The sequence below is a fragment of the Hippopotamus amphibius genome, chromosome 9 (assembly GCF_030028045.1).
Source record: "Hippopotamus amphibius kiboko isolate mHipAmp2 chromosome 9, mHipAmp2.hap2, whole genome shotgun sequence".
Lineage (NCBI taxonomy): Eukaryota > Metazoa > Chordata > Mammalia > Artiodactyla > Hippopotamidae > Hippopotamus > Hippopotamus amphibius.
This window is the reverse complement of record NC_080194.1, coordinates 51,792,958-51,816,355: the sequence shown is the minus strand read 5'-3', so window position 1 is coordinate 51,816,355 and position 23,398 is coordinate 51,792,958. Positions and strand designations below refer to the sequence as shown.

General features: G+C 34.5%; 1 protein-coding gene across 1 annotated transcript in view; it reads left to right on the top strand.

The window, feature by feature from the left end:
- CNTN5 (contactin 5) overlaps positions 1–23,398 on the top strand; it is a 1,287,027-nt gene that overhangs the window by 1,170,416 nt on the left and 93,213 nt on the right. Inside the window, exon 16 of the mRNA XM_057750478.1 lies at positions 2,395–2,515. Within this exon, the coding sequence (XP_057606461.1) occupies positions 2,395–2,515 (121 nt within the window). The remainder of the gene's footprint in view (positions 1–2,394; positions 2,516–23,398) is intronic.

Genomic DNA, 23,398 nt, shown 5'->3' with positions numbered 1-23,398 from the left:
TCCTGAATTTCTTGGACCTCTATGTGATTTTCAGTGAAGTCTCTTCTTAATCCCATTAAGCTTTTCTTTCACTACAGTTCAACAAAAAGGACAAAGGTTTTAAGACTTTTGTCCAGGACAAAAAGAAATCAATATAATTGGGAAGAAAAAGGTCTGAAAAATAAGGCAATCAATTATTTAATCACAAGAATGTGATTTTACGAAATAAATTTAGTCGAAAATGTGAGCCTGAAAAATGACATAATAATCATTACTTTTTTGTCGTTGTTGTTAAAGTATCACCAATCAGTTTGTGAAATTGGAAAACAAGCAAGTAAAAAAAAACAACAAAGCAACAAAAAACTCCAAGTGCAGTCTTTTAGAAGCGTGACTTCTGGAAATAAGTCCTCTCTGATTTTCTGGGCCTCTCCTTGGGTCTTCCATTAAACAGAAGCCCTATTCTAGGCCCATGATGTGCACATTGATTCTTGATTAATTTAACAGAGTACCTTATTAGGAGAGCATCTTAGAAATCCATGGAGAAAAGGAGATTTTCACATCTAAAATGGATTCATGCCATATAAATTGGTAAATATATTTAAGCTCACTAACACAGTATTATATTATGTAGATTTGGAACTGAGCCATGGTTCATGATGTTTACTGTGTGCTTTTGTTTCCCCAAGTGAAATCAAAGGTTTTTTAGTGTGAATTTCCTTTTCATATTTGAAAGAAGTGAGAATTTAGTCCACTACAGATAAGAAAATGAAATTCGAGTAACAATTTTATCTAAGGAAATTAGCAGGGGAGGACTTTCACTGGACAAATATCACATTCCTTGAAATAATTGTTATGACGTTTTAATGCGTTCTCACCCAGAAGCATTCCCTTGTAAATGACTGAACCAGACCATGTCTTAACAATTATTTCATGAGAGAAAACTTCAATACCCTTAGAAGTTCCTATCATAAGACTAATGGGAAGGACAAACAAACCAGAAATGAAATACCAGAAAAAAATGGCCTAAAACATAGTATACAATTAATTGATTCATTTAAAGAGACACACATCATTTGAGAGGTAAAAACTTCCAATGACTTCTCACCCTTTTATGAATGCTAAGAAAAAAAAAAGAATCCAACAGATTTCCAGAAATTCCTCTCACTTTCATGATTTTTATATAGTCCATTAGTTTATTTCAAAATAAGGGCGAAGAACTAAAGTCTTAAATACTCACTAGGTCACTGCCCTCTAAGGAAAAATGCATCATTTTTTAAGATAATTCACCCATTCCATCGACAAATTAAAGATCTCTAATCTGGGGTGCTTCTCCATGGCTTGCATTAAACATTCTTTCATGTGCCCAACTACTGTTGGAAAGGAAGATTGAGTTCTTTGAAGGTGTCATTTCAAGCTGCATGTGTGTACTCTCATTCCAGTGAATTGGTTTTGATTGCAACATGGAAACTGAAGAGCATATTGAAGTTTTTGGCTATGTCATTCTCTGAAAAGAGTACCTCATGAATTGTTGTAAATACCAGATCTTTACATGTTCATGAAAAAGGAAATCTATTGTTCCTGTTAAAGTAAATGAAAGACAAGATTAAGTAATGAAAGGTTCTACTACTCATACTAAAGTGTAGGATCATCACTGATCCCATGAACTGATGCATCTAAAAGATAATCTCCCTGGTACTTATTGATCTCCTTAACTTCAGTTGTTCTTCAACTTTGTTCTAATCATCCTGCTTCCAACAAGGATCAGGCCTTTTGAGTTTCCTTTGTGTTTTGGGGCTCCTTTGTGTTTTGTAATTGCATAGATTAACAGAGATTCAGGCTGACCCTACTCCTGATGGTGGTGGTTGTGGAAGGAATAAATCTCTGTTAAGTAAAAACACATGGCTTTGGGACCAGCACTCTTGCACCTAAGCACTACTTCGTTCTGTTGCCCACAGTATACTTACGAAAGGAGCCATTCAATGAAGCCACACAAGATGATTTTTTGACTACTGTTGCCTCCTAAGTAATTTCCACAAGTTGTTATTCCTTCAATACTGCTTTCTTGCCACAAAAATAAGCCTGTCTCTGAATAGCAAAGCCATAATTTTTGCTCAGTGATTATTTTTCCTATACTTTTAAAGATATGAATTTGTGTATATTTAAATATTTCTTGAATATTGTAGCTGCTAAATCATTATATGCAATATTAAATGTTCGAGCCCGTTATTAGCAATTGTTGAAAACATAGCTTCCATGTGTTCCTTAAAGTAGGGTATGTTTGCTTTTTGAATTGTTGTCATATAAATTGTAAGGCCAAAAATGGGCCCTTTGACTGAATATGCAAAGTTCCCCTTAAACCACCTTGAACTAGGCAGATTTGCAACATTTTAAACTGGCACTTCATCCCTCTTTCAGCAAGCATCCTCTGCAGATTTAATGATCAGGAACATCCTTCTGATGCATGCTGGGAGATATGGCTGCAGGGTACAGACCACAGCAGACAGTGTGTCAGATGAGGCAGAACTTCTTGTTAGGGGTGAGTATGCTAATAGTGCAGTCTGAAGACATGATCACCATAAATTATCATACAAAGGAATTTAAATGCATGGACTTTGAGCACATCAGTACTGTGCATTTTACTTTCAATTTTACAATACATGTCATTTTTGCCTAACCTTTTGCCTTTGAAAAGATTACATGGAAACTTACTCCTTAGAAACAGAGAAAACCTACAGATCCAACTTCAGGGAACAAAAATACCTTTAGTACTAAGTGGTTACTAGGTGTTTACCCAACTTAACAAACAGAAATTTTCAACAGTTGAGTCACAAAGATACTTGGACATTAGGGAGACAAAGAATTTTTGTGTGTGCATGTGTTTTTCAAATGCAAAGCTAGTGGAACCCTCAGACATTTTTTTTTCCCTCCATGAACTTCTAAATTCTGCTTCTTGAAACGGGAAAACTGCATGCCTAATATGGTGGCATTTGCGACTGTTAAGTGACAGGGATTTTTTAAAAGTCTGGAAATGTCAACACACAGTCTCTCTGTGCAGACATGACAGTTAAGTGGTTTCCAGGTATGAATCAGGCTGCCAAATTCTGCCACCCTATAAAGCTACATCTTATTTGAATTAAGTAAATGACTACAGCACTAATTTCTTTTAGCACATTATTCCCCAGTATGGGAAATGCAGCTCTTGGCATGTAATATTTTCCCTTTCTTTCTTTCTTTCTTTCTCTTTCTTTCTTTTTCTTTTTCTTTCTTTCTTTTTCTTTCTTTCTTTTTCTTTCTTTCTCTTTCTTCTTTTCTCTTTTTCTTTCTTTCCTTTCTTTCTTTCTTTCTTTCTTTCTTTCCTTCCTTCTTCTCGCTCTCTTTCTACTCTTCCTTTCTTTCTGCCCTCTTTCTTTTTTCTTTATTCCTTTTTTCTTTCTTTTCTTTTAGCTTTATATGGAGATATAATATACCTGAAGAAAAACTAAAAATCACAGGTGTACAGGTATACAACTCAAAGAAAAAAATCACAAAGTGAACACACCATGAAATTACCATTTAAGACAAGAACTAGAGCATTACCATACTATCACCTCTCCCTTTTTTCAGTCTTAAACAATCACATTTTGACTGGTGTGAATACTGCATGCTAAGACCCCTTGCATGATCTCTGCAAAGAAAAATTTCACAATCCATACCAAAAACGTATATCTTAGATTAACTTGCCTTGGAGTGTTTTCCAATCATAATTTTTAAGAATTCATTAATATTATAAAAATCTTGAGTGGGAAATATAAGGCCTATATAAGCTTCCTCATCTCTTTGTTTTAGTCGTATGTGTCATCTAAGATTTATTAATTTGGGGTAGTGCATCCACCATTAGTCCAAGTAAAATGTTGTTTTGAAACAAGTGTGTATCTGGGTGAATGACAGCTTGTTCATTTTTTGTATGTGTTTGTTTCTATTCAGAAGGTTATTTGAACTCTTCTCCAAATTTATAACAAGAATGTTTATATGTATTACTCTATTATAAAACATCAGCTTTTTAAAGTGCTTATCCTCTCATGATATTTCATTTAGCTAAAATTTTTCTTTTATGCCTTTCAAAATTACAAGGCTTTTGGAACAGCAAACCCCACACTGCAGTCAAATTTATAGAAAATTGCTTTCTTCTCTCACTACAGCCTGTTTTAGATTATGTGTATTTATTGTGTAGCACTTGCCTAGTAATTTAGAATGATGCTTCTAAAATTGGAGCTTTCTAAATGAATAACACAATTTAGAGGCTGATAACAAGAAACCAGGTATTTTTACAGGGCTGTGAGGGGCATATTTAAGTGGCAAAGTAGCATTCTGCTTTGTAAGTAAAACTAAACTCAACAGGGTTTAGAACATAATTCGGGCTCGGCTTTTTTGTGTTCTGCTCTTTTAACCTTTGGCTTTATGCCTAGGAGATGATAAAATGCAGAAATTTGGAATTATACTCAATAGCAATTTCAAACAGGTTGTTATTGTCTGAATATTCATGTAACATTCAGCTCAAGGTTTCATTTGAAGTGAGTTGCTTCAAATCGCCAACTTTCTATTATATATTTGTATTATTTTTCTAAAATTAGTAAAAAGAATAGCTTGCCTCTTCTGCCTGGATAGCTTTAGACATATTTAAAAACTGAACTAAAGGTTCTGCTTCTTCTTTTTATTTTTATGGTTATTTTTCATAAGTTAATGGTTCCTGGTAATTGAAGGAACTTGGATGCTTTATTACTGTTGTTTTTAATGTTGGCTTGTGAAATGAAACTCAAAATAGTTTTATCTTGCATTCTTCTTTCTTCCCTTCCTCCGTTCATTGGTTTGTAAGCTTGGGACATTCTAATAGTACAGGTCACAGGACCAAAGCTGAGCATTCTAGATGAAGTTTTTCTAATGATGGCGACAATTTCAGCAGCAGAATCCTTAAAGCACTTAAATCCTTAAATCCTTCAAGTATGTCATCAAAATGGGAATAGGAAAGACAATCTCACCACACTTATTACAGGATACCTTTATTGATTGCCTCAGCAGTTCACTTTGCTCAATCTGGAGAAGAAGGAACATTCTTAGGGGGCAAGGAATATGTTTTTATAACTCTGTATTTCTATCTCAGTGGAGATTTAGGGGACTAAGAATCTATATGCTCCTAGATCAGTCTAGGAGATCATCTCCTTTCCCGCTAGAGATAGTCTATGAAATTCTTTTCGGCATCTCACCAAATCCTACTTTTCTTCACTGGCCCCACAAGCACACTAAATTGGAGCTCAAGTGTGTGGCCCTAGGACCTCATCATTGCCTGTTTAGAATCTGAGCATCCCTGACTAGTGATGTTCCCTGCTTCTCTTCCCAGTCGCTGTTTTAAAGCTGTATTTCCCCCAAATGCTTGTTTCCACTGTTGCTTTATTTTACTTGTGAATGTCAGTGCTATTATCCACATCTATCCCACCATTATTATCATTCTCCAAAAATTGAATTTTCCCATAAATAATCATCTGAAGCATAAAATTGCTTGCTCTCACATATTTAATATTCAGTGAACCAGCCTTGTAACAGCACCATGCATAATTTGCAGAACCATAATACAAGTAATGAATATGTTAAAATAAGTTATTTTGCTGGAATATAAAAAGAAATTAAAGCCACACCTGGACATCTGTGCACCATTTAAGCCACCTATTCAAGTGTGATATAGCAACAAGAGATAAAGTAGGTCTAGAGAATGCTATAGGGAACCTCTTTAAAGAAGGATATTATCCAAGGTAAAGAAGGTAGACCATTAAGAGATAACCTCACTGAGAGGGATACACAGTTTGTAAAGAACTGATACTCCTAAGAAATATGAGAGGTGATCAAACACAACATGAAACACTCCAGAGAAAAGAGTGTTAGTTTTTTGTTATTTTTTTATTTTAAAAAACTGAATGTCAGAAATATGCTTCCCAAAGAGAATGAGTGTAAGAAGCTATCACGATTTAAAGAATAGAATGTATTTAGCTAAGCTAACTGGGAACTAGAGCCTGAGCTCTGGCTATTCTGCCTAGAGGCAGAAGAAACAATAAAAAATCCTCTTCTTCATGCAAATTTTGTTTATGAATGCAAAACAGTAGATCCAGAAACTCTTGGGACAGTCAAAGAAGAATCAATAATCTCTTGATTCCTTCTGAACACGCAGCCTATACACCCTCCTTTCCCCAAACTGGGACAACACATTTTATTTCTTGAATTACAGTTTACAAGATGAATTTGATGTGTATTAAACTGAATTTGAGAGGAAAGAAGACACATCAGGGCACAACTTGTTGAGAAAAATCTAACTGATATTAACCATTCATCCCTCCTTCCACCCATCATTTCTGATTCAACCTGGAGTTCAAACTGTCTTACTTGCCTTAAACTTTTCATCAGTTCAGTTTTATTTATTCTTTCGAATAAATTTTTTCCCTTGAATATTTTACCTTTAGTCTCTCCTGATCCACCTAGTCACTTTTTATTGCAAAACTGAAACTATTAAAAGTTTGTTTTGTCAATTAAATAAATCAACAGGTATTTGTTGATAATTTGCTATTCATTTATTCCTCATCCATTCATCCAGCACCTGCTCTACATCAAGCCCTGAAGTGGGCACTTGGAATAGGAAGAAAGATGAAGATGCCAAAGTCTCAGCCCTCTGTGTGGCTCTGTGTCCTCTTGTCCACTTGTGTAAGAGGCATCTTTGGGAATGGGGTGAGAAACATTAAAGAAGAAATCTCCCTGGATCACCCTATACCTTTTAGGGGAAATAATGAAATACTAGGAAAAGACATAGGCATAACTATAGCACTGGCTTCATAAATTGTTGGGCCTGGTGCACAATGAAAATGTAGAGCCCCCCTGCTCAAAGCTTGATAAGAATTTCAAGACAGTGACAGCAGAGCATTAATCCAAGTATAGGGACCTTCTAAGGTAGGGACCCTGTGTGACTGCGCAGGTAACACACCCATGAAGCTAGCCTGGCATAGCTATTAAATTGTGTATAAATCTACAGGAACAAAAGAACTTTAGCAAAGAGGAGGATCAATTATAACAAAGTTGCCTCAATCTGTTTTCTCATCTGTAAAATCAGCATATTAAAGCCTCCTCAGAGGTTTCCTCAGATTTTTACACAAAAGATTGTTTTTTATTATTCTACCTCGAGTCTTATGTTTATCGTGTTGAAGTAATCCTTAACTCATATTTCTATTTTAATTTTCACCAAAATCTTTTATCATGAGGTAGTCAGTGTTAACAAAGTAGGTGATCTAACTCCAGCCAAGAGCAAAAGAGACTTCACATTTTAGCTAGATGTGAAGTGTTATCTGTTTTGTTTTGTTTTATTTTCAAATAGTTGAAAAAAAACTAAAGATACTAGTTACCACCCAATGGAAACCAGTTTGGAACCTTTGATTAAATATACTTCAAATTCTCTCCAAGCTATAATTTTCAGTGATTCTCACAAGCAAGAGAGGAAAATCTGAGAATTTTCTGCCTTTTGCCCTTGGAAAGATGCAAGTACATACTATCACTTTTCCAAATACAAAGGAAAACTCAAGCTCAGTGAAAACCTTGAAATTATTTCTAATACATGTAGCTTTGAGAATTGAGCAAAATTAATGTGCTCTATCTTTATACCTTTCAAAGCACTACCCTTATGAACCATGTAGATTCCAAATTGATTTAAATGTCTATCTTTAGCATCTGATCACTTCTGAAAATTTCAAGCTTTAAAATGCACAGGTGTTTATTTAGCACAATTATCTTTCAGAAAATAGAGTCTGCACAGTTTTTCGTTTCCACTATTGATCTAATAAGAAATGACAGCCTTGGAGATCGCACAAGCTTTCATATGGCTGAGTAATATCTTGGACTCAAAAGGGTCTCCAGTGAAAAAGAAAAGGAGCCAGAAATCACAAAAAGGAAAGATGGGTTTGGCAATGTGCTGGTATTTGAGGCTCAAAAGGACAATAACAAATGTTTTCAGTGTAGGTTTAATGTTAATTAATATTAATAGTAAACACATTTGCACATCATTTATGTTTTAGAACAGAATAGAAATTATTCAGTTAACATACTCACTTTTCCAATATTTAAAAAATCTTTAAAATAGAGCTATAAAATGTCCTTGCCTAGAAGAAAATCTAATCTCATTCATGCAGTGTCTTATTGGAATATCCTGCATCATTGTAGAAATTTTAGATCACTACTCTCACTAGCATAGGGTAAGACTTTGTAAATAATTTATACCAATCAGTTGCTTTTCTAGCTTAGACATTTTCTACATTAACTAGTTTGATTGAAACCTATAACATTTCTTTTAGACACTGAATAGCAGTTTAGTTTCTTTTCTCTTACACTTTTCATATGGTAGCTTGCTAATCTGTGGAACTTTTAATAAATGACTAAAAAGTAACATTTTTGGTCAATCATGTATTGGGATTTTCTACACCACATTTCATTTGGTTCACTGAAATGATAGTTGACTGAAGTGACTTAACTCAAATGACCAAATGATTGAAACAGTTATATATAAAATGCACAAATAAATTGTCATTGTATACAGACAACCAATTAATGGAGACTAAATTTCTTGTATTTAGACGCTCAACAAATATTGAGTGCCTACTGGAAGCCAAGTTCTCTTTTAGGCACTGATATTTCCACCAATTGACTTAGACTTTCTGGGTAGAATTTTGCTATTTTGAAACAAGTACACTGACTTCACTCTTCCATTTTAAGAAAAACTAATCAACTAGGGTTTACATCATACTTATTTTTGCGTCACAAATTTTAAGGTGATCACATTTCACTATGTATTTTGTTCCACAGTCCTAACCTGTTTTTCTTACACATCCATCCTAATATAAAAATGCTATTTACTATTACTTCACATTTATGTAAACTTGTTGAAATAAGTTCTTGGTGTGTGGGGTTATGTTTTAAATGCTGATTTCATTCATTATTTAGTGAGCACCCACTGTGTGCCAGGACAATTCTAGTAGTATATACGAGGGAGAAGTGGTAAGAAGGAACTGGGTATAAGTGCCTTCTGATGCCATGGGAAAGAAAACTTTTATGTCACAGATTATGGATAGCCATCAAAGGGCCAAAGCAGGAAAGGGACGTGATTAGATATGCACTTTAAGAGGATCATTCTGATAAATGCAGAGGACATTTTAACCTAGCTTGAGACCAAATGGGAGTCTATAGCAATAATCCTGACAAGAAATAAGAAGGGTGTTAAAAAGGCAATGGTAATTGAGATGGAAAGGAAGGCACATGTTCAAATGCTATGAGGGAGACAGAATCTATAGAACTTTGTGGCTCACTGTTTGTGGAAAATGAGAAAGAGGAGGCAAGGATGAATGCCAGTGGTAATGCTTAATTGAATGGTCAGTGGGAGGGAAGACATACATTCTAGTTAGACCAAGACAGTTCCAAGTTATACTTGGAGTGCCAGTGTAATTATTAATGAAGTCCCTTCTCTGAAAACTGTCCTGCTTTAGATGGTAAATTATGTGGCCATCCTAATGAAGAATGATCATGCTTTTCATGTAATCTGGAAGATAAGGAGATAAGTGAATTGGGGGGAAAGCAAGAGCATTTAAGATAAGGCTCTCCAGAGAGAAATCCCCAGTAAACAAATAGATTTGTGGCTATGGAGCTCAGGAGAGAAAATGCTTGAGTTGAGATGTAGGTTTGAGCATGATCAGATGAAAATGAAATTGCAGAGACAGCATGTGAAGAATGAGAAGGAGAAGCTCAAGATATAAGCTTCAGACACACTAATGTTGAAGATGAGGAGGAACCTACAAAGAAGATTGGGAAGCAGCTGGCAGACACAGAGAAACCAAGAGGAAAGTCCAAGAAACCAAGTCTCAGGGACAAGAAAAGGGAATTTTAGGAAGGAGGAAATAGGCAACAGTGTCATATGCAAGTAAATCAAGAACAAATAGATACCATTGGTTTGAGCAATTTGAAATACATTGATGACTTTGGCAAGGGAAAATTCAATGGAATGGTGGGTGTAATAACCAAATCACAATAGGTGGAGAGATAATATATGAAAGGTGGTGCAGTATCTTAAGGAAAGCATAGGCTTTGAAGTCAGACAGACTGTTTCACATTCCCACAGGCTCTTACTAGTTGCGTGACTTTGGGCACGTTGCTTGACTTTAACCCTTGCTCACCCTTCACTCATTCATTCAATACTTATTCATCAAACATTTATAGAGCACATAATATGTGGCAGGCACAGAGTTAAGAAACAGCTAACCACGAGCAACTTATGTCCCCAACATGAAGGAACACTTTACAATATAATACAAGGAGTACTATTATAGATATATGAACAGCACATTTTGCTTTCTGATCATAAGCTTCATTAATAATGATAAAAACAGCTAACATTTGTTAAGTTCTTTTATGAATTATTTCACTCAATACATCTAGAATGTCCTATAAAAACAATATGAGAGGGATAATATTTTTAGTTCCAATGTGCAGATAAGGAAACTAAGGCCTAGAGAGGTTTAAGACTTCTCAATGTCACCTTAATAAGTGGAAGAATAGTGAGCAGAGTCCAGGGAGACTCTCAAAGCAAGCATTTTAAATTACTCTACTGCCATCCACAAACAATTGCCAGGTTCTTTCCATGTTATCCATCACTATATCCCCTGGTCGTACTTAGTTCCTGACACACTATAGGTCTTGAAAAGTATTAATAAATATTTATGGAAGGAAGGAGGGAAGAAAGGGAAGGAAAGGGAAGGGAAGAGAGGAAAGAAGGAAGGAAGGAAGGAAAGAAGGAAGGGAGGGAGGGAGGGAGGAAGAAATAAGGAAAGAGAGAGAGAGAAAAAAAGACAAAAAGAGAAGAGCCTTGTGAGAAATAAGGGAATGGAGTAAGAAGCTCTGCCTAGAAGCCACAGAATTTTTATCAGGAGGTGGTATATGGGCAGGATTAAAGGACATGTAGTCATTTGCTAAGCCAAAAAGAGAACAGAAGGTACTCCACATCAACTTGGGAATACAACATATTTTCACTCTTACCTGCCTCTAAAGATAGGCCTCACATTCTCTAATCCTCTTAAGTACCTAATCTTGGACCATATGACCAGAAAACTCAACATTATTGATCACCCTTCTCTATCTTATACCTTAGCCTAAATGAACACTAACCCTACTGATAAGTCTGAACTTCTGATCCCCACGTCTTGCCAATCAAATAAATTATCAAATTCTAGTAACTGTTTTCTCAGGACATTTTATGGGGCTTCTTATTCAAACACTCTAGATTTTGATGGAAAGAAATCACTTCTGGACAAAATGCCCTGAGGAATATTAAGCATCAATAAATAAGACCTCTTTCTGCATGATCTCTCCTCATTTTCTCATTTTAAACTTTATTCCAATTGTCCCAATTGTGAGGGAAGGAAAAAACTCCCAGTTGCTTTAAAAATGTGCCTGGCCTTCCATACAATTGCTGCTGCTATTCTTTCAAAGCTTTGATAGTCATTGTTTCTCATTTACTTATGGGTGAATTATGCCAAGAGTCATGAAAACAATACAACACAAAACAAAAAAAAATGGTCTTTGATGTTCAAAAGAGTGTCCTTAAAGTCACTAATATTACTTAGGTAAAATGTTGGAAGTACATTTTATTTGTCTTTTCATTTGTTTGAATTGTTTGGAAATATCATCCTACTTATTCACTTTTCATATACTTTGTACAGATACAGCCTAAACCAGCCACCAGTCCTCTCTAAAACCTGACCTTTTTATCTTCCTGAATATATTGTTTTCTGTGACTCTTACCTAGATTATTTTAGCATGTCTTTTGAGTATTGGATAGTAATTTGTTTTCATGTGAAGCCCAGAATATGTAGTTTTTTAGGGCATATCCATAAATACCACGTGACCCTTGTTTGATAATCCAAATGTGGAACCCAAGTTCCAAGCAAAAGTTCTGCAGAATGTCAACCCAATGACTGGTCACATCTCCAAGGAAGGCAATAGAAAATTGGTAAGTTCACTTTAGTTTCTATTCCAAAATCTTGTTTTATTTCAACCTATGTTCCAAAATACTCAATTCTTAATTATTTTCTTGATTTTTGTGTAACACAATACAGTATGTAGCCTGGACTCTGAATGATTCTTCATTAATCAACACAAAATCCATGCAGAATGAACAGAGGGCTAACATTGATTGGAAGAAACTTTTACCGCATATTGGATTTTGTCCTCCCAAACACCTGGCACAGGTAATATCTCTGTTTCATTACTCCTTAACTTGGAATTACAAAGGCAATTAGCTATCTAATGAGTTATAGCAAATGAGGTGAAAGAGTAGGGAAAAAACTGAGCACTGTATGATGTCTGTTAATGCCAAGAAAAAAAAAGAATAAGTCACTCATTCTTGGTAAAAATCTTTCAAATAGCTGTCTCTCTTTTATTTTTTAAAATTAAAGTGTGTAAAACGTGTTTCTTAGTATGTATGGAGAAAATCTAATTTGATACATTATATGTAAAGATTGGTAGTCATGAACACATGAGTCTCTATGTTATTGATTGAGTATATCAGTAGATTTTGCCTTTGGGAATTTGGGAGTCATTGCTGAGGTACCTAAAAACTGAGAAAGAAAGAAAAAAAAAACAGTTGCTACTTTTATAAAACACAGTTCAGTAAAATAGAGAATTACCTCTACAAGAGCCAAGGTGGGCAGGTATTGAAAAGCTGAAATATAAAAATGGCAGCTGCAAGGTTAATTATTGTTGTGAGAAAATAAAACGGCATAAATTCAAAATATGCAAAAAGTAGTGGGGAAAGATTTGCTCTACTTGTGCTGCATTTGAAAAAGCAAGATCTTTGGGCAGCTGGTGCACTTAGCACTGGACTAGTTTATAGCTGGTGCTCAGTAAATGTTAGTTGAGTCTCAATAGCCCAATTTAAAAATGACTGAGGTTGTTTACAATGGCTGTGATAGAATGTGGCATAGTAAAATAACCCAGGACAGGATCTGAATCTCATTCTGACACTAGCTGGATAACCATAGGCAAGTCATTTTACCTCTTTTGGATTCTCCATTTGTGAAATGGGGATACAATATCTAATTTGTAGATTTAATAGGAAAATGAAATGAGATTTCAAATGGTAGAGTGCTTCACAGTAAATGCTAGATGTTGTTGTTGATATTCTTAACTAGAGGAAGAATTTCTATTTCCCTGATTATTAAGATTAAGGAGATGTCTCGGTCTTCATGGTACCTATAAGCAAGAAAATTGTCTACATTTATCCAATAGACAATCCTATCTGATTATCCATTGTTATGTCCATCCTGTTCAATTACAAGTTGATAATACATTGTAAAGGTGATTGGGAGCATTTTGGCTGCCTCTCCTTCCTCAGGGTCAAATTGGCATGTTGAAAAGCTTGGCATAATTGTGTTCTCTAATTCATATGTTCTCTAATGATGGGTTTACTGTCATTAGTATAAACTGTGAAACACCATTAGGCCCATCTCACTATATTCAGTTAACTGAGTCAATGAAACCTTGCCTCACTTTCCAGAAGTGTGTTGCTTATATTAATGTGTATTTATTTGCACTGAAGATTCCATTGTGAGGGCCTCCATCCTTGAGCAACCTGCAATATCTATTTTAGTGTACAAGAGAATTTCCCATATGTGGAATAAATACTAAAGGGCTTGAAGTACAGTTACACAAGTCACCAAGAGGATAAGACTAAGTAAAAAAAACTGAAATACACAGATTATATTTCATTCTAGAAAAGATGTGTAGATGAAGCTATAATAGAGATGTCATAATCCTGAGTACTGCTTTCCTATCAGTGACAATCATCACTATCTGCCTATCTAAATGTCATCAGCTTGATAGCACATGAAATGAGCCCAAATATATGTTATAAAATTGATTTAAATTACAGTGTTCAATATTTTTAAAACATAAATATGCATTCTATGAATGTTTACATGGGACTTTGCTATACCTTTAGTTTAATTGGCAATGAAGCAATGCAAAAATTAAAATAAAGAGTAGAAAGCCTTTATAAACACCACCAAGCACACTAAAAGACTTGGAAGTACTTGTGAAATAAATACTTAGATTTTTAAAAAAATTGAAAGCAAATAGTATGAGTGGTTTTCAAGTTCCTCTGGAATTATGCCTTGGATTTTAAAACATTGTAGGTCAAAAGTACAAAAATTTCAAACAAAGGTATTTTTTCCAAAACACATAAGTTAATCATCTACACCAAATTTTCCGCTTTCTCATTTGTCAGCATTCTGATTTCATTAATTATATTTAGTGTACATTAATCACAGAAAAGTATGTCATAAAACAAGTTCAGGCAGTTATTGGTTCATATAATTATTTCTTTTGTGCCAACTCAAGAAATAGAACTGTTATTAGTAAACTTTATTTGAAATACCTAATCACTGTTTCAAAGACATTTTATCACCTGGTCTGTATGTATCAGTAAATCAAAGCTCTCATATTTGTCTCACGATGTCAGCTCACAGAATGTTAAGTCAGGCTGGTAAAAAGCATAGATCATTCCCACTGAATGAGATAGTCTGCATCCCAGGCACTCTCCCTGTAATCCATTCATTATATGGAACATCTGTTACAAATTATCCAACCTCCAGGACTGCTCTACTTAAGTGCTTCTGCAAAAGCCCACTGTCTCCATTTCTCCAAATGAGTTAGATGGTGGCTTAGGGATTGTACCAAGTTCACTGTCACCATACGACAGCAGTCTTTTTTCAATCGGTGTCGAGATCTAATGGTACATTGCATAGTGATAAATGTCTTCTTACAGTTGTAGAGCAAAAATCCTCAAAGTATAAGCAAGTGGCCATCAAGAAGCCACTAAGACAGTTCTTTCTCCATTATATCTCAGCCATTGCCCAATAAGTTAAACACTTAGAAAGTAATGCTTATTCTTTTCTAAGTCCTAAGGGAACTATTGATTTGCTCAGTTAGTTAAAATACGAAATTAATGACCCCAGATACATGTTTGTCAACTTTTGCTTACTTCCATGACTATGAAACACGACCCTAGTCTCAGATATCTTGCAGAACATGTTGTTGGTATCAAGGAAAATCATGAAAGAATATCTACACACAGTCAGTTCTCCATATCTGCGGATTCTGCATCTGCAGATGCAACCAACAGTGGGTCAAAAATATTCCAGGAAAAAAATGCTAGAAAGTTCCAAAAAGCAAAACTTGAATTTGTTGTGCAGGCAATTATTTATATAGCTTTTATATTGTATTTACAAGTATTTGCATAGAATTTACATTTATTAGGTATTATAATTAATCTAGAGATGATTTAAGGTATACAGGAGGTTTTTGTAGATTATATGCAAATACTATGCCTTTTTATATATAGGACTTGAACATTCCCAAATTTTGGCATCTGAAGGGATATTGGAACCAATCCCTGGTGGATATTGGGGAGCAACTGTAAAAGAGAACAAGTGCAAATTTATGCTTCAGAAAAAAACATATTAAAGGAAGTCTACAACTTGCAGTTTAGTCCACTGTATTGCCAAGGGTGCATCTGTCTTAAAAAGAATAGCTTTATAAATGTATGGCCGTAATGTGTCTTTGGAAATAATAATTCCAAGTTTACTTCATGGTATATTAGGGAAAATATGTCACTGGGATATCTATAAATTATTCATAAATGAAGAGTGAGACTGAACAAATTTAAAAGTCCATATAGGTATACATTATTTTTTTATCTTAATTTGCATTGCAGAGTTGTAATGAGTCATACACAATAAATCCAATATTGGATTTACAGAAAGCTTTGCAGAAGCATGGTACCTTGCATATTTTAGCACCCCATATGCTATTTTCCTACAGGATTTCTTCAAGTCATCTGTTCTTAGAATTTTATGTAATACTAGCTTACTAAATTAATTTCAGGATAGTGTCTGAGTTGCTTGAGGTTTTAAATAAACAAGTTTATTATTAATTATTCTTGCTAGTTTGCACAACAGACCCTCAAATGTCTATTTTCCATTTCAGAAAGATCACCTTCGATGGATGGGGAGTAATACTTATATATTGGAATATATACAGTGTGTACAGCTTCAACTTGTGTAAACCCACATTAAATGTTTATGCCTGCCTAACTACCTGAAATTGTTGGTTAATTTACTTTTCACCTGACCTTTGTAATAGCTGACCAAGAAGTGTTTGTATTTTTGTAAAAATGAACACAGGAATTCTTTAAATAAACATTTTAAACATAGTAATGTGTAGAGTCTCACATCAGTAATAAAACGCTTCAGCCAAAAATGGCACAAGTCATTTTAGCTTAAATCTCATAAGGAGTCAAAATTCTAATGACAACCACATGTTCACAAATTATACTAAACAGGATAAATGTCATGAAATTCCAATTTTATAAGACTGATATGGGGAAGAGGTTGTGTAATTTTTGATTTTGCTTACAATGGAAGTAGAAAAATCATCGTACTCTCAGTAAGATTGCAAAAGACAGATATGCAAAGCATCCTCAGAGCATCCAATGATCACTGACATTGAAACTACACTGACTTCTGTACAACAGTACAATAAGACAACAATAGAAAAGTGGTTTACTGAATCATCACAATTTACATTTGTTATCAAAACTTTATTGCAAAGAAAAATACTCATACATTTTTAATAATTTAAATAGGTTTTCTCCCAAAATCTTTCTACATCCTCTGAAGTCTTCTATTGCACTTTTGCTCTGTGATTTTCAATGGCTTCTTTACTTTGACTCTTCTCATATGTTATCCAATGACTTTTCATCACACTCAGAATAAAATCCAAATTCATTATCATGGTCTTCAAATCCCTTTATTATCTGGCACCTGCTGACCTTTCCAACATTATCACCCTCCTCTAACCTCTTCCTTCACTTTGCTTAAACCACACCAGAATTCTTTCTGTTCCACAAATATGCCAAGCTCATAACACTTAGGATTTTTTTTTATTGACATCTCTGCCTGGAAAACTCTTCCCCATAATATTTACGTGGCAGGCTAGTTCCTTCTTTTCATTTATTTCTCAACTCCCTGTCTAATTTTTCCTGCCTCTCCTCCACCCAATTTTTACCCTACTTTATTTTTTCATTGCATTGATTATTATCAGAAATTATCTCATTCATTTGTTCATTGACTGTCTTCTCTCTACAAAGCAAAATGTATAAAAGCAAGTACCTTCTTTATCTTGTTTACTGCCTAATGCCCAGAGTCTAGCACACAATATATATTTCCTCAATATTGTTGAGCAAGTTATTAAATGTATGAATGAGTGACTATGTAATCCTTTTTCCAAAAGAGAGTAGTTACATTTTTAAAAAACACATAAATAGGGAAGAATGTTCAGTATATGGAGTAGTTAGGAACTGAGTAAACAATAATCATAGGCATTTAATATTAAATATATTTTTATGTCATTTAACATGTCAACAAGCAGAAAAAGAAATCGAGTGAAATGGGAGGAAAAATTATTTGGGAATGATGTGGTGGGAAAAGATTTTCAGAACTTTCCTATGGCTATAATCACATAACAATTATTTGAAGTTTGATGCTCCTTTCTCTTAAAGTCCCTCAGCATTTTTAATGACTCACCTTTCACTCCACCCTTTCCTTGTAGCATACACACACACACACATTCATTTCACAGGAAACATTAATCTAAATATTGAAAGCTAATTGTGAATAGCAAAGAATGACTCATATGCTAGATTCTGGCAGCATGGAGTACAGGCATACCTTGGAGATACTGTGGGTTTGGTTCCAAACCACCACAATAAAACAAATGTCATAATAAAAAGAGTCACACAAATTTTTTGGTTTCCCAGTGTGTACAAAAGTTATGCTTACACACAAAAAGCTTTTGATAAAATTCAATATCCATTTAGGATAAAAACTCTTCATAAAGTGGGCACAGAGAGAACATACCACAACATAAGAAAGGCTATATACAAGCCTACAGCTAAGATCATACTCAACCATGAAAAGCTGAAAGATTTCCTCTAAGATCAGGAACAAGACAAGGATGTCCACTCTCATCACTTTTATGCAACATAGTTTTGGAAGTCCTAGCCATGGCAATCAGAGAAGAAAAAGAAATACAAAGAATCCAAATTGGAAAAGAAGAAGTTAAACTGTCACTGTTTGATGATGACATGATACTACTCATAGAAAGTCCTAAAGACATTACTAGAAAACTACTAGAGCTCATCAGTGAATTCAGTGAAGCTGCAGGATACAAAATTAGTACACAGAAATTTGTTGCATTTCTACACACTAACAATCAGAAAGAGAAATCAAGGAAACAATCACTTTTACCACTGGATCAAAAAACATAAAATACCTAGGAATAAACCAACCTGAGGAGGCGAAAAACCTGTTCTCAGCAAACTTTAAGACACTGATGAAAGAAATCAAAAATGACACAAACAGGAAGAATACCATGTTCTTGGATTGGAAGAATCAATATTATCAAAATGACTATATTACCCAAGGCAATCTGCAGATTCAGTGCAATCCCCATCAAATTACCAATGGCATTTTCACAGAACTAGAACAAAAAACTTTTAAATTTGTATGGAAACACAAAAGAATCTGAATAGCCAAAGAATCTTGAGAAAGAAAAATGGAGCTGGAGGAATCAGACTCCTTGGCTTCAGACTATTCTACAAAGCTACAGTAATCAAAACAGTTTTGCACTGGCATTAAAAAAAAAAAAAGAGACATATAGATCAATGGAACAGGATAGAAAACCCAGAAATAAACCCATGCATTAATTGACTACAAAGGAGGCCAGAATATACAATGGAGAAAAGACAGTCTCTTCAATAAATTTTTCTGCGAAAACTTGACAGTTATATGTAAAAGAATTAAATTAAAACATTCTCTAATACCATACACAAAAATAAATTCAAAATGAAGTAAGACCTAAATGGAAGACTGGATACTATAAAACTCCTAGAGGAAAACATAGGCAGAACACACTTTGACATAGACCACAGCAATATCTTTTTGAACCCATCTCCTAAAGTAATAGAAACAAAAACAAAAATAAACAGTGGGACCTAATTAAACTTAAAAACCCTTGTACAGCAAAGGAAACCATAAACAAAATGAGAAACCCTCAGAATGGGAGAAAATATTTGCAAATGATGCAACTGATAAGGAATTAATTTCCAAATATAAAAACAGCTCATACAGTTCAATATTAAGAAAAAAAATCAAAAAATGGGCAGAAAATCTAAACAGACATTTCTCCAAAGAAGACACACAGTTGGCCAAAAGGCACATGAAAAGATGCTCAACATCTCTAATTATTAGAGAAATGCAAATGAAAACTACAATAAGGTATCACCTCACACTGGTCAGAATGGCCATCATCAAAAAATCTACAAATAATAAATGCTGGAGAGGGTGTGGAGAAAAGGAAATCCTCTTACACTGTTGGTGGGAATGTAAATTGGTACAGCCACTTTAGAGAACAGTATGGAAGTTTCTTACAAAACTAAAATTAGAGCTACCATATGATCTAGCAATCCCACTCCTGGGCACATATATCCAGAGAAAAATCATAATTTGAAAAGATACACACACCTTAATGTTCATAGCAGCACTATTTACAATAGCTAAAATATGGAAGCAACCTAAATGTCCATGGACAGATTAATGGATAAAGAAGATGTGGTACATATATACAGTGGAATACTACTCAGCCATAACAAAGAATGAAATAATGCCATTTGCAGTAACATGGATGGACTTAGAGATTATCATACTAAGTGAAGTAAGCTAGACAAAGACAAATATCATATGATATCATTTATATGTGGAATATAAAATTGATAAAAATGAACTTATTTATAAAAGAGAAATAGACTCACTGACATAGAAAAAAAAACTTATGGTTACCAAAGGGGAAAGAGAGGGGGAGGGACAAATTCAGAGTTTTGGATTAAAATATACATACTACTATATTTAAAATAGATAACCAACAAGGACCTACTGTATAGCACAAGGAACTATACTCAATATCTTATAATAACCTACAATAGAAAAGAATCTAAAAATTAACCTATGTGTATATAAGTATAACTGAATCACTTTGTTGTATACCTGAAACTAACACAATATTGTAAATTAAGTATATTTCAATTTTTAAAAAAATTGTGCTTAAAACATACTGTGTGCATTAAGCCTCAAAAACAATGTACATATCTTAGTAAAAAAGTACTTTATTGTTAAAAAATGCTAACCATCATCTGAACCTTCAGTGAGTCACAGTAGTAACATTAAAAATCATAGATCACATAACAAATATATTAATAGGGAAAAAGTTTGAAATAGTGCAAGAACTACCAAAATGTGACACAGAAACATGAAGTGAGAAAATGCTGTTGGAAAAATAGTGCTGATAGACTTGTTAGATTCGGGATTGCCATGAACCTTCAATTTGTAAAAAGACTCCATATTTGTGAAGTGCAATAAAATTAGGTTTAACTGTAAATGGGCAGGAAATTAAATAAAAGTGTTAAAGAAAAGGCTTATGTGTCCATTGAGATTTTATGTCAAGAGGGGATTTTTTTTGAACTATCACTTGATATATCAGCCTGCTGAGGGCCAGGGCCTTATTATCTCACCCTATTTGCAACTGTAGATGCCCTAACTTGTGTCCTGGGAGCTCTGCTGTGTATATTTTGATCTATAATTTGAGACATGAAATCTCTAACAACAGTTTTAATCTATTGCAATAGGTGCATCCCACATTTATTGCCTTCCTCTGAGTTTCACATGGACTCCACTTAACTTGTATGGTCACCAGCTTTACCTAATTGAATTTCTACCTGAAATCCATGACTTCCTTGATGTCCATCATGCCAACTTTTAAACTCAATAACCTGTTTCTGCTTATGAGCAAACCTAGGGCATAAAGAAGCTAATGGAACAATGTTGACTCAGCCCCTATAGAATCATGTCTTTCATTTCATATAAGCTTTCAGTATTTTTCAGCAATATTGCTGTTTAGCTGTTTATTTATTCCCCACCACATTGCTCACAATGACTATTCCTGACCTTTTCAACTTTCTTCAGGCTCCAAACTAGCATCTTCCTGACTTTGCACTTCAGTATTACCATCAGAAATATTTCAATTAAAATTTATTGCATTTAGTTGAAAAGAAAACTTCTGAGACCCTCCTCCAGATTTCACCTTTATTATACCATTATTCTTCCAATTTATTCACCATGAAATTCTGGAATAATGTTTCATTGCTACTCTTGACTCTTCCTTTATAATATCTAATGTTTTGGTCTACCTACCATTTCAAAATATTTACTGGCCTTCATTACCTACATAAAAATGTTCAAACTCATTGTCCTGGTGTTCAAGGTCTTCCCTCAACCTCCTTTTCTCCACATAAAATTCTGCTTCTCTGATCAAACAAATCATCTGCTTTCCTGCTCTTCAAAAATGCCTTGAATTTTCCAGTCTTTTGGCATATTTGTTTACTCATCTCCGTTTGCCACACACACACAAAAAATGCCACCTGTTCTATCCTTAAATACTAGCCTAAAGGAACTATTTTCCTGGAATATTCACAGGAACACCCATCCTTCTAGCTTCAGTATCTAAAGAATATTCTGTGTCCTAGAGATACGAAAGTGAATTCCTAACTCACCTGGCTGGAAAATGGCAAGGCCTACATGAGTTCTAGTCAGCCTCCATCAGTCAAAGCTGTCAAGTTTAGCTCTTTGTTTTTGTCCCCACATGGCAATTTCTCCAACCTTTTCAGGCCTTTTTTTTTTTTTTTTTTTTTTTTAATAAACTGAATGTAATAATAAGAATGATGCAGATTATTTAATTGCAGGTTTGTAAAATAGGATTTTTCAATCTTCCTCTAAAATTCTTTCTCTAATTTTCAATACTTTGTTGAACTTTATTGTCATAGGAATTCATTGGTTATAATACTACATCTTTACTAAGCCTCAAGTTTCTGTCTAAAAGTTATTATTCCATTATCCTATAGGTAAATGTTTAAGTCATTTTAGTAAATTCATTTTATTATGTGTTTACCTCTCTGTCTATTTGCTGCTAGTTGGCCAGCTGTTCTTTTGGTTTTCCCAATTGATTTGTCACTTTGCAATTCCAAGGGGTTTATTTGGAGTAATTAGACATTGTTAGAGATCCTCTTTTCAGGTTATTTATGCTAATATAACCAGTCTTAGCACAGATAATGATTATTCCAGTTTTAATATTCATAAACCAAGGGACTTCTGTTATCTTTTGTATCTTAGAATGCTTCCAGTTGCAAGTAATATAATGCCTAACTCAAATTGGCTTAAACAATAAGGAAATTTATTGGCTCTCTTGGCAGGAAGCTAAAGCAGATTTTTTCATTGGTTGATCCAGTGTCTTAAGATTTTTTCAAGGACTTGGGTTCATTCCATCTCTCCACTCTGTCATCTTCAATGCTGGCCTTACCCTAAAGCTCATTGTAATCATAGGCTGACTGCCAAGAGTAATAGAGCCTAAATGCTTTCATGTTCACACACAACAAGAGAAAAAACTAACATATCTCTACAAATGTTCATCCCTTCATCTGGCTTTGCCAGTTTAGACCATGTGCTTACTCCTGAACCAGTACTGTACCTATCATAATAGCATTGTCATGATCTGATTGGCTTAGACCTAACTTCCTGAACCAATCACTAGCAAGGGCAGGTGAGATTGCCAAGAAGGGCATAGACTAATCAGGGCCATGCATATAAAGAGGGGTTAATTCCCTATACCACATTGGGACAAGTGGTGCAAATATTAGGGAGCCAACCACAAGGCCCACTTCATCTCTACATACATTTGCTATCTCTAAATCCATTTTCAATCAATAAAAAAATTATTTGCTTGTGCTCACAATAATTGTTAGACTTTTGAAATCTACATTTTCTATGTTGAATTATGTGAAGTGTTGAGTATTAATGAATGGCACAGAGTTAAAATTCAGATATGTATGCAATTAAGAATCAGAACTGAATCCCAACTCCACTACTGGAATATTGTGTTGTCTTTTTTTTAAGAACTTTCATTGAGATATAATTGACATACAATAAACTGCAAGTATTTAAAGTGTACAATTTGATATTTTTGTTCTTGTTATTAATGTATATATGGCAGTCCCAATCTCCCAATTCATCCCACCCCAACCCCTCCTCCGCCCCCCCCCCCCCCACTTTCCCCCCTTGGCATATTGTGTTGTCTTGAGTGAGTTACTTGTACATTCTCAGGCTCAGTCTTCTCATTTGTGGAAAGGAGGTGTCAATACAATATTTTC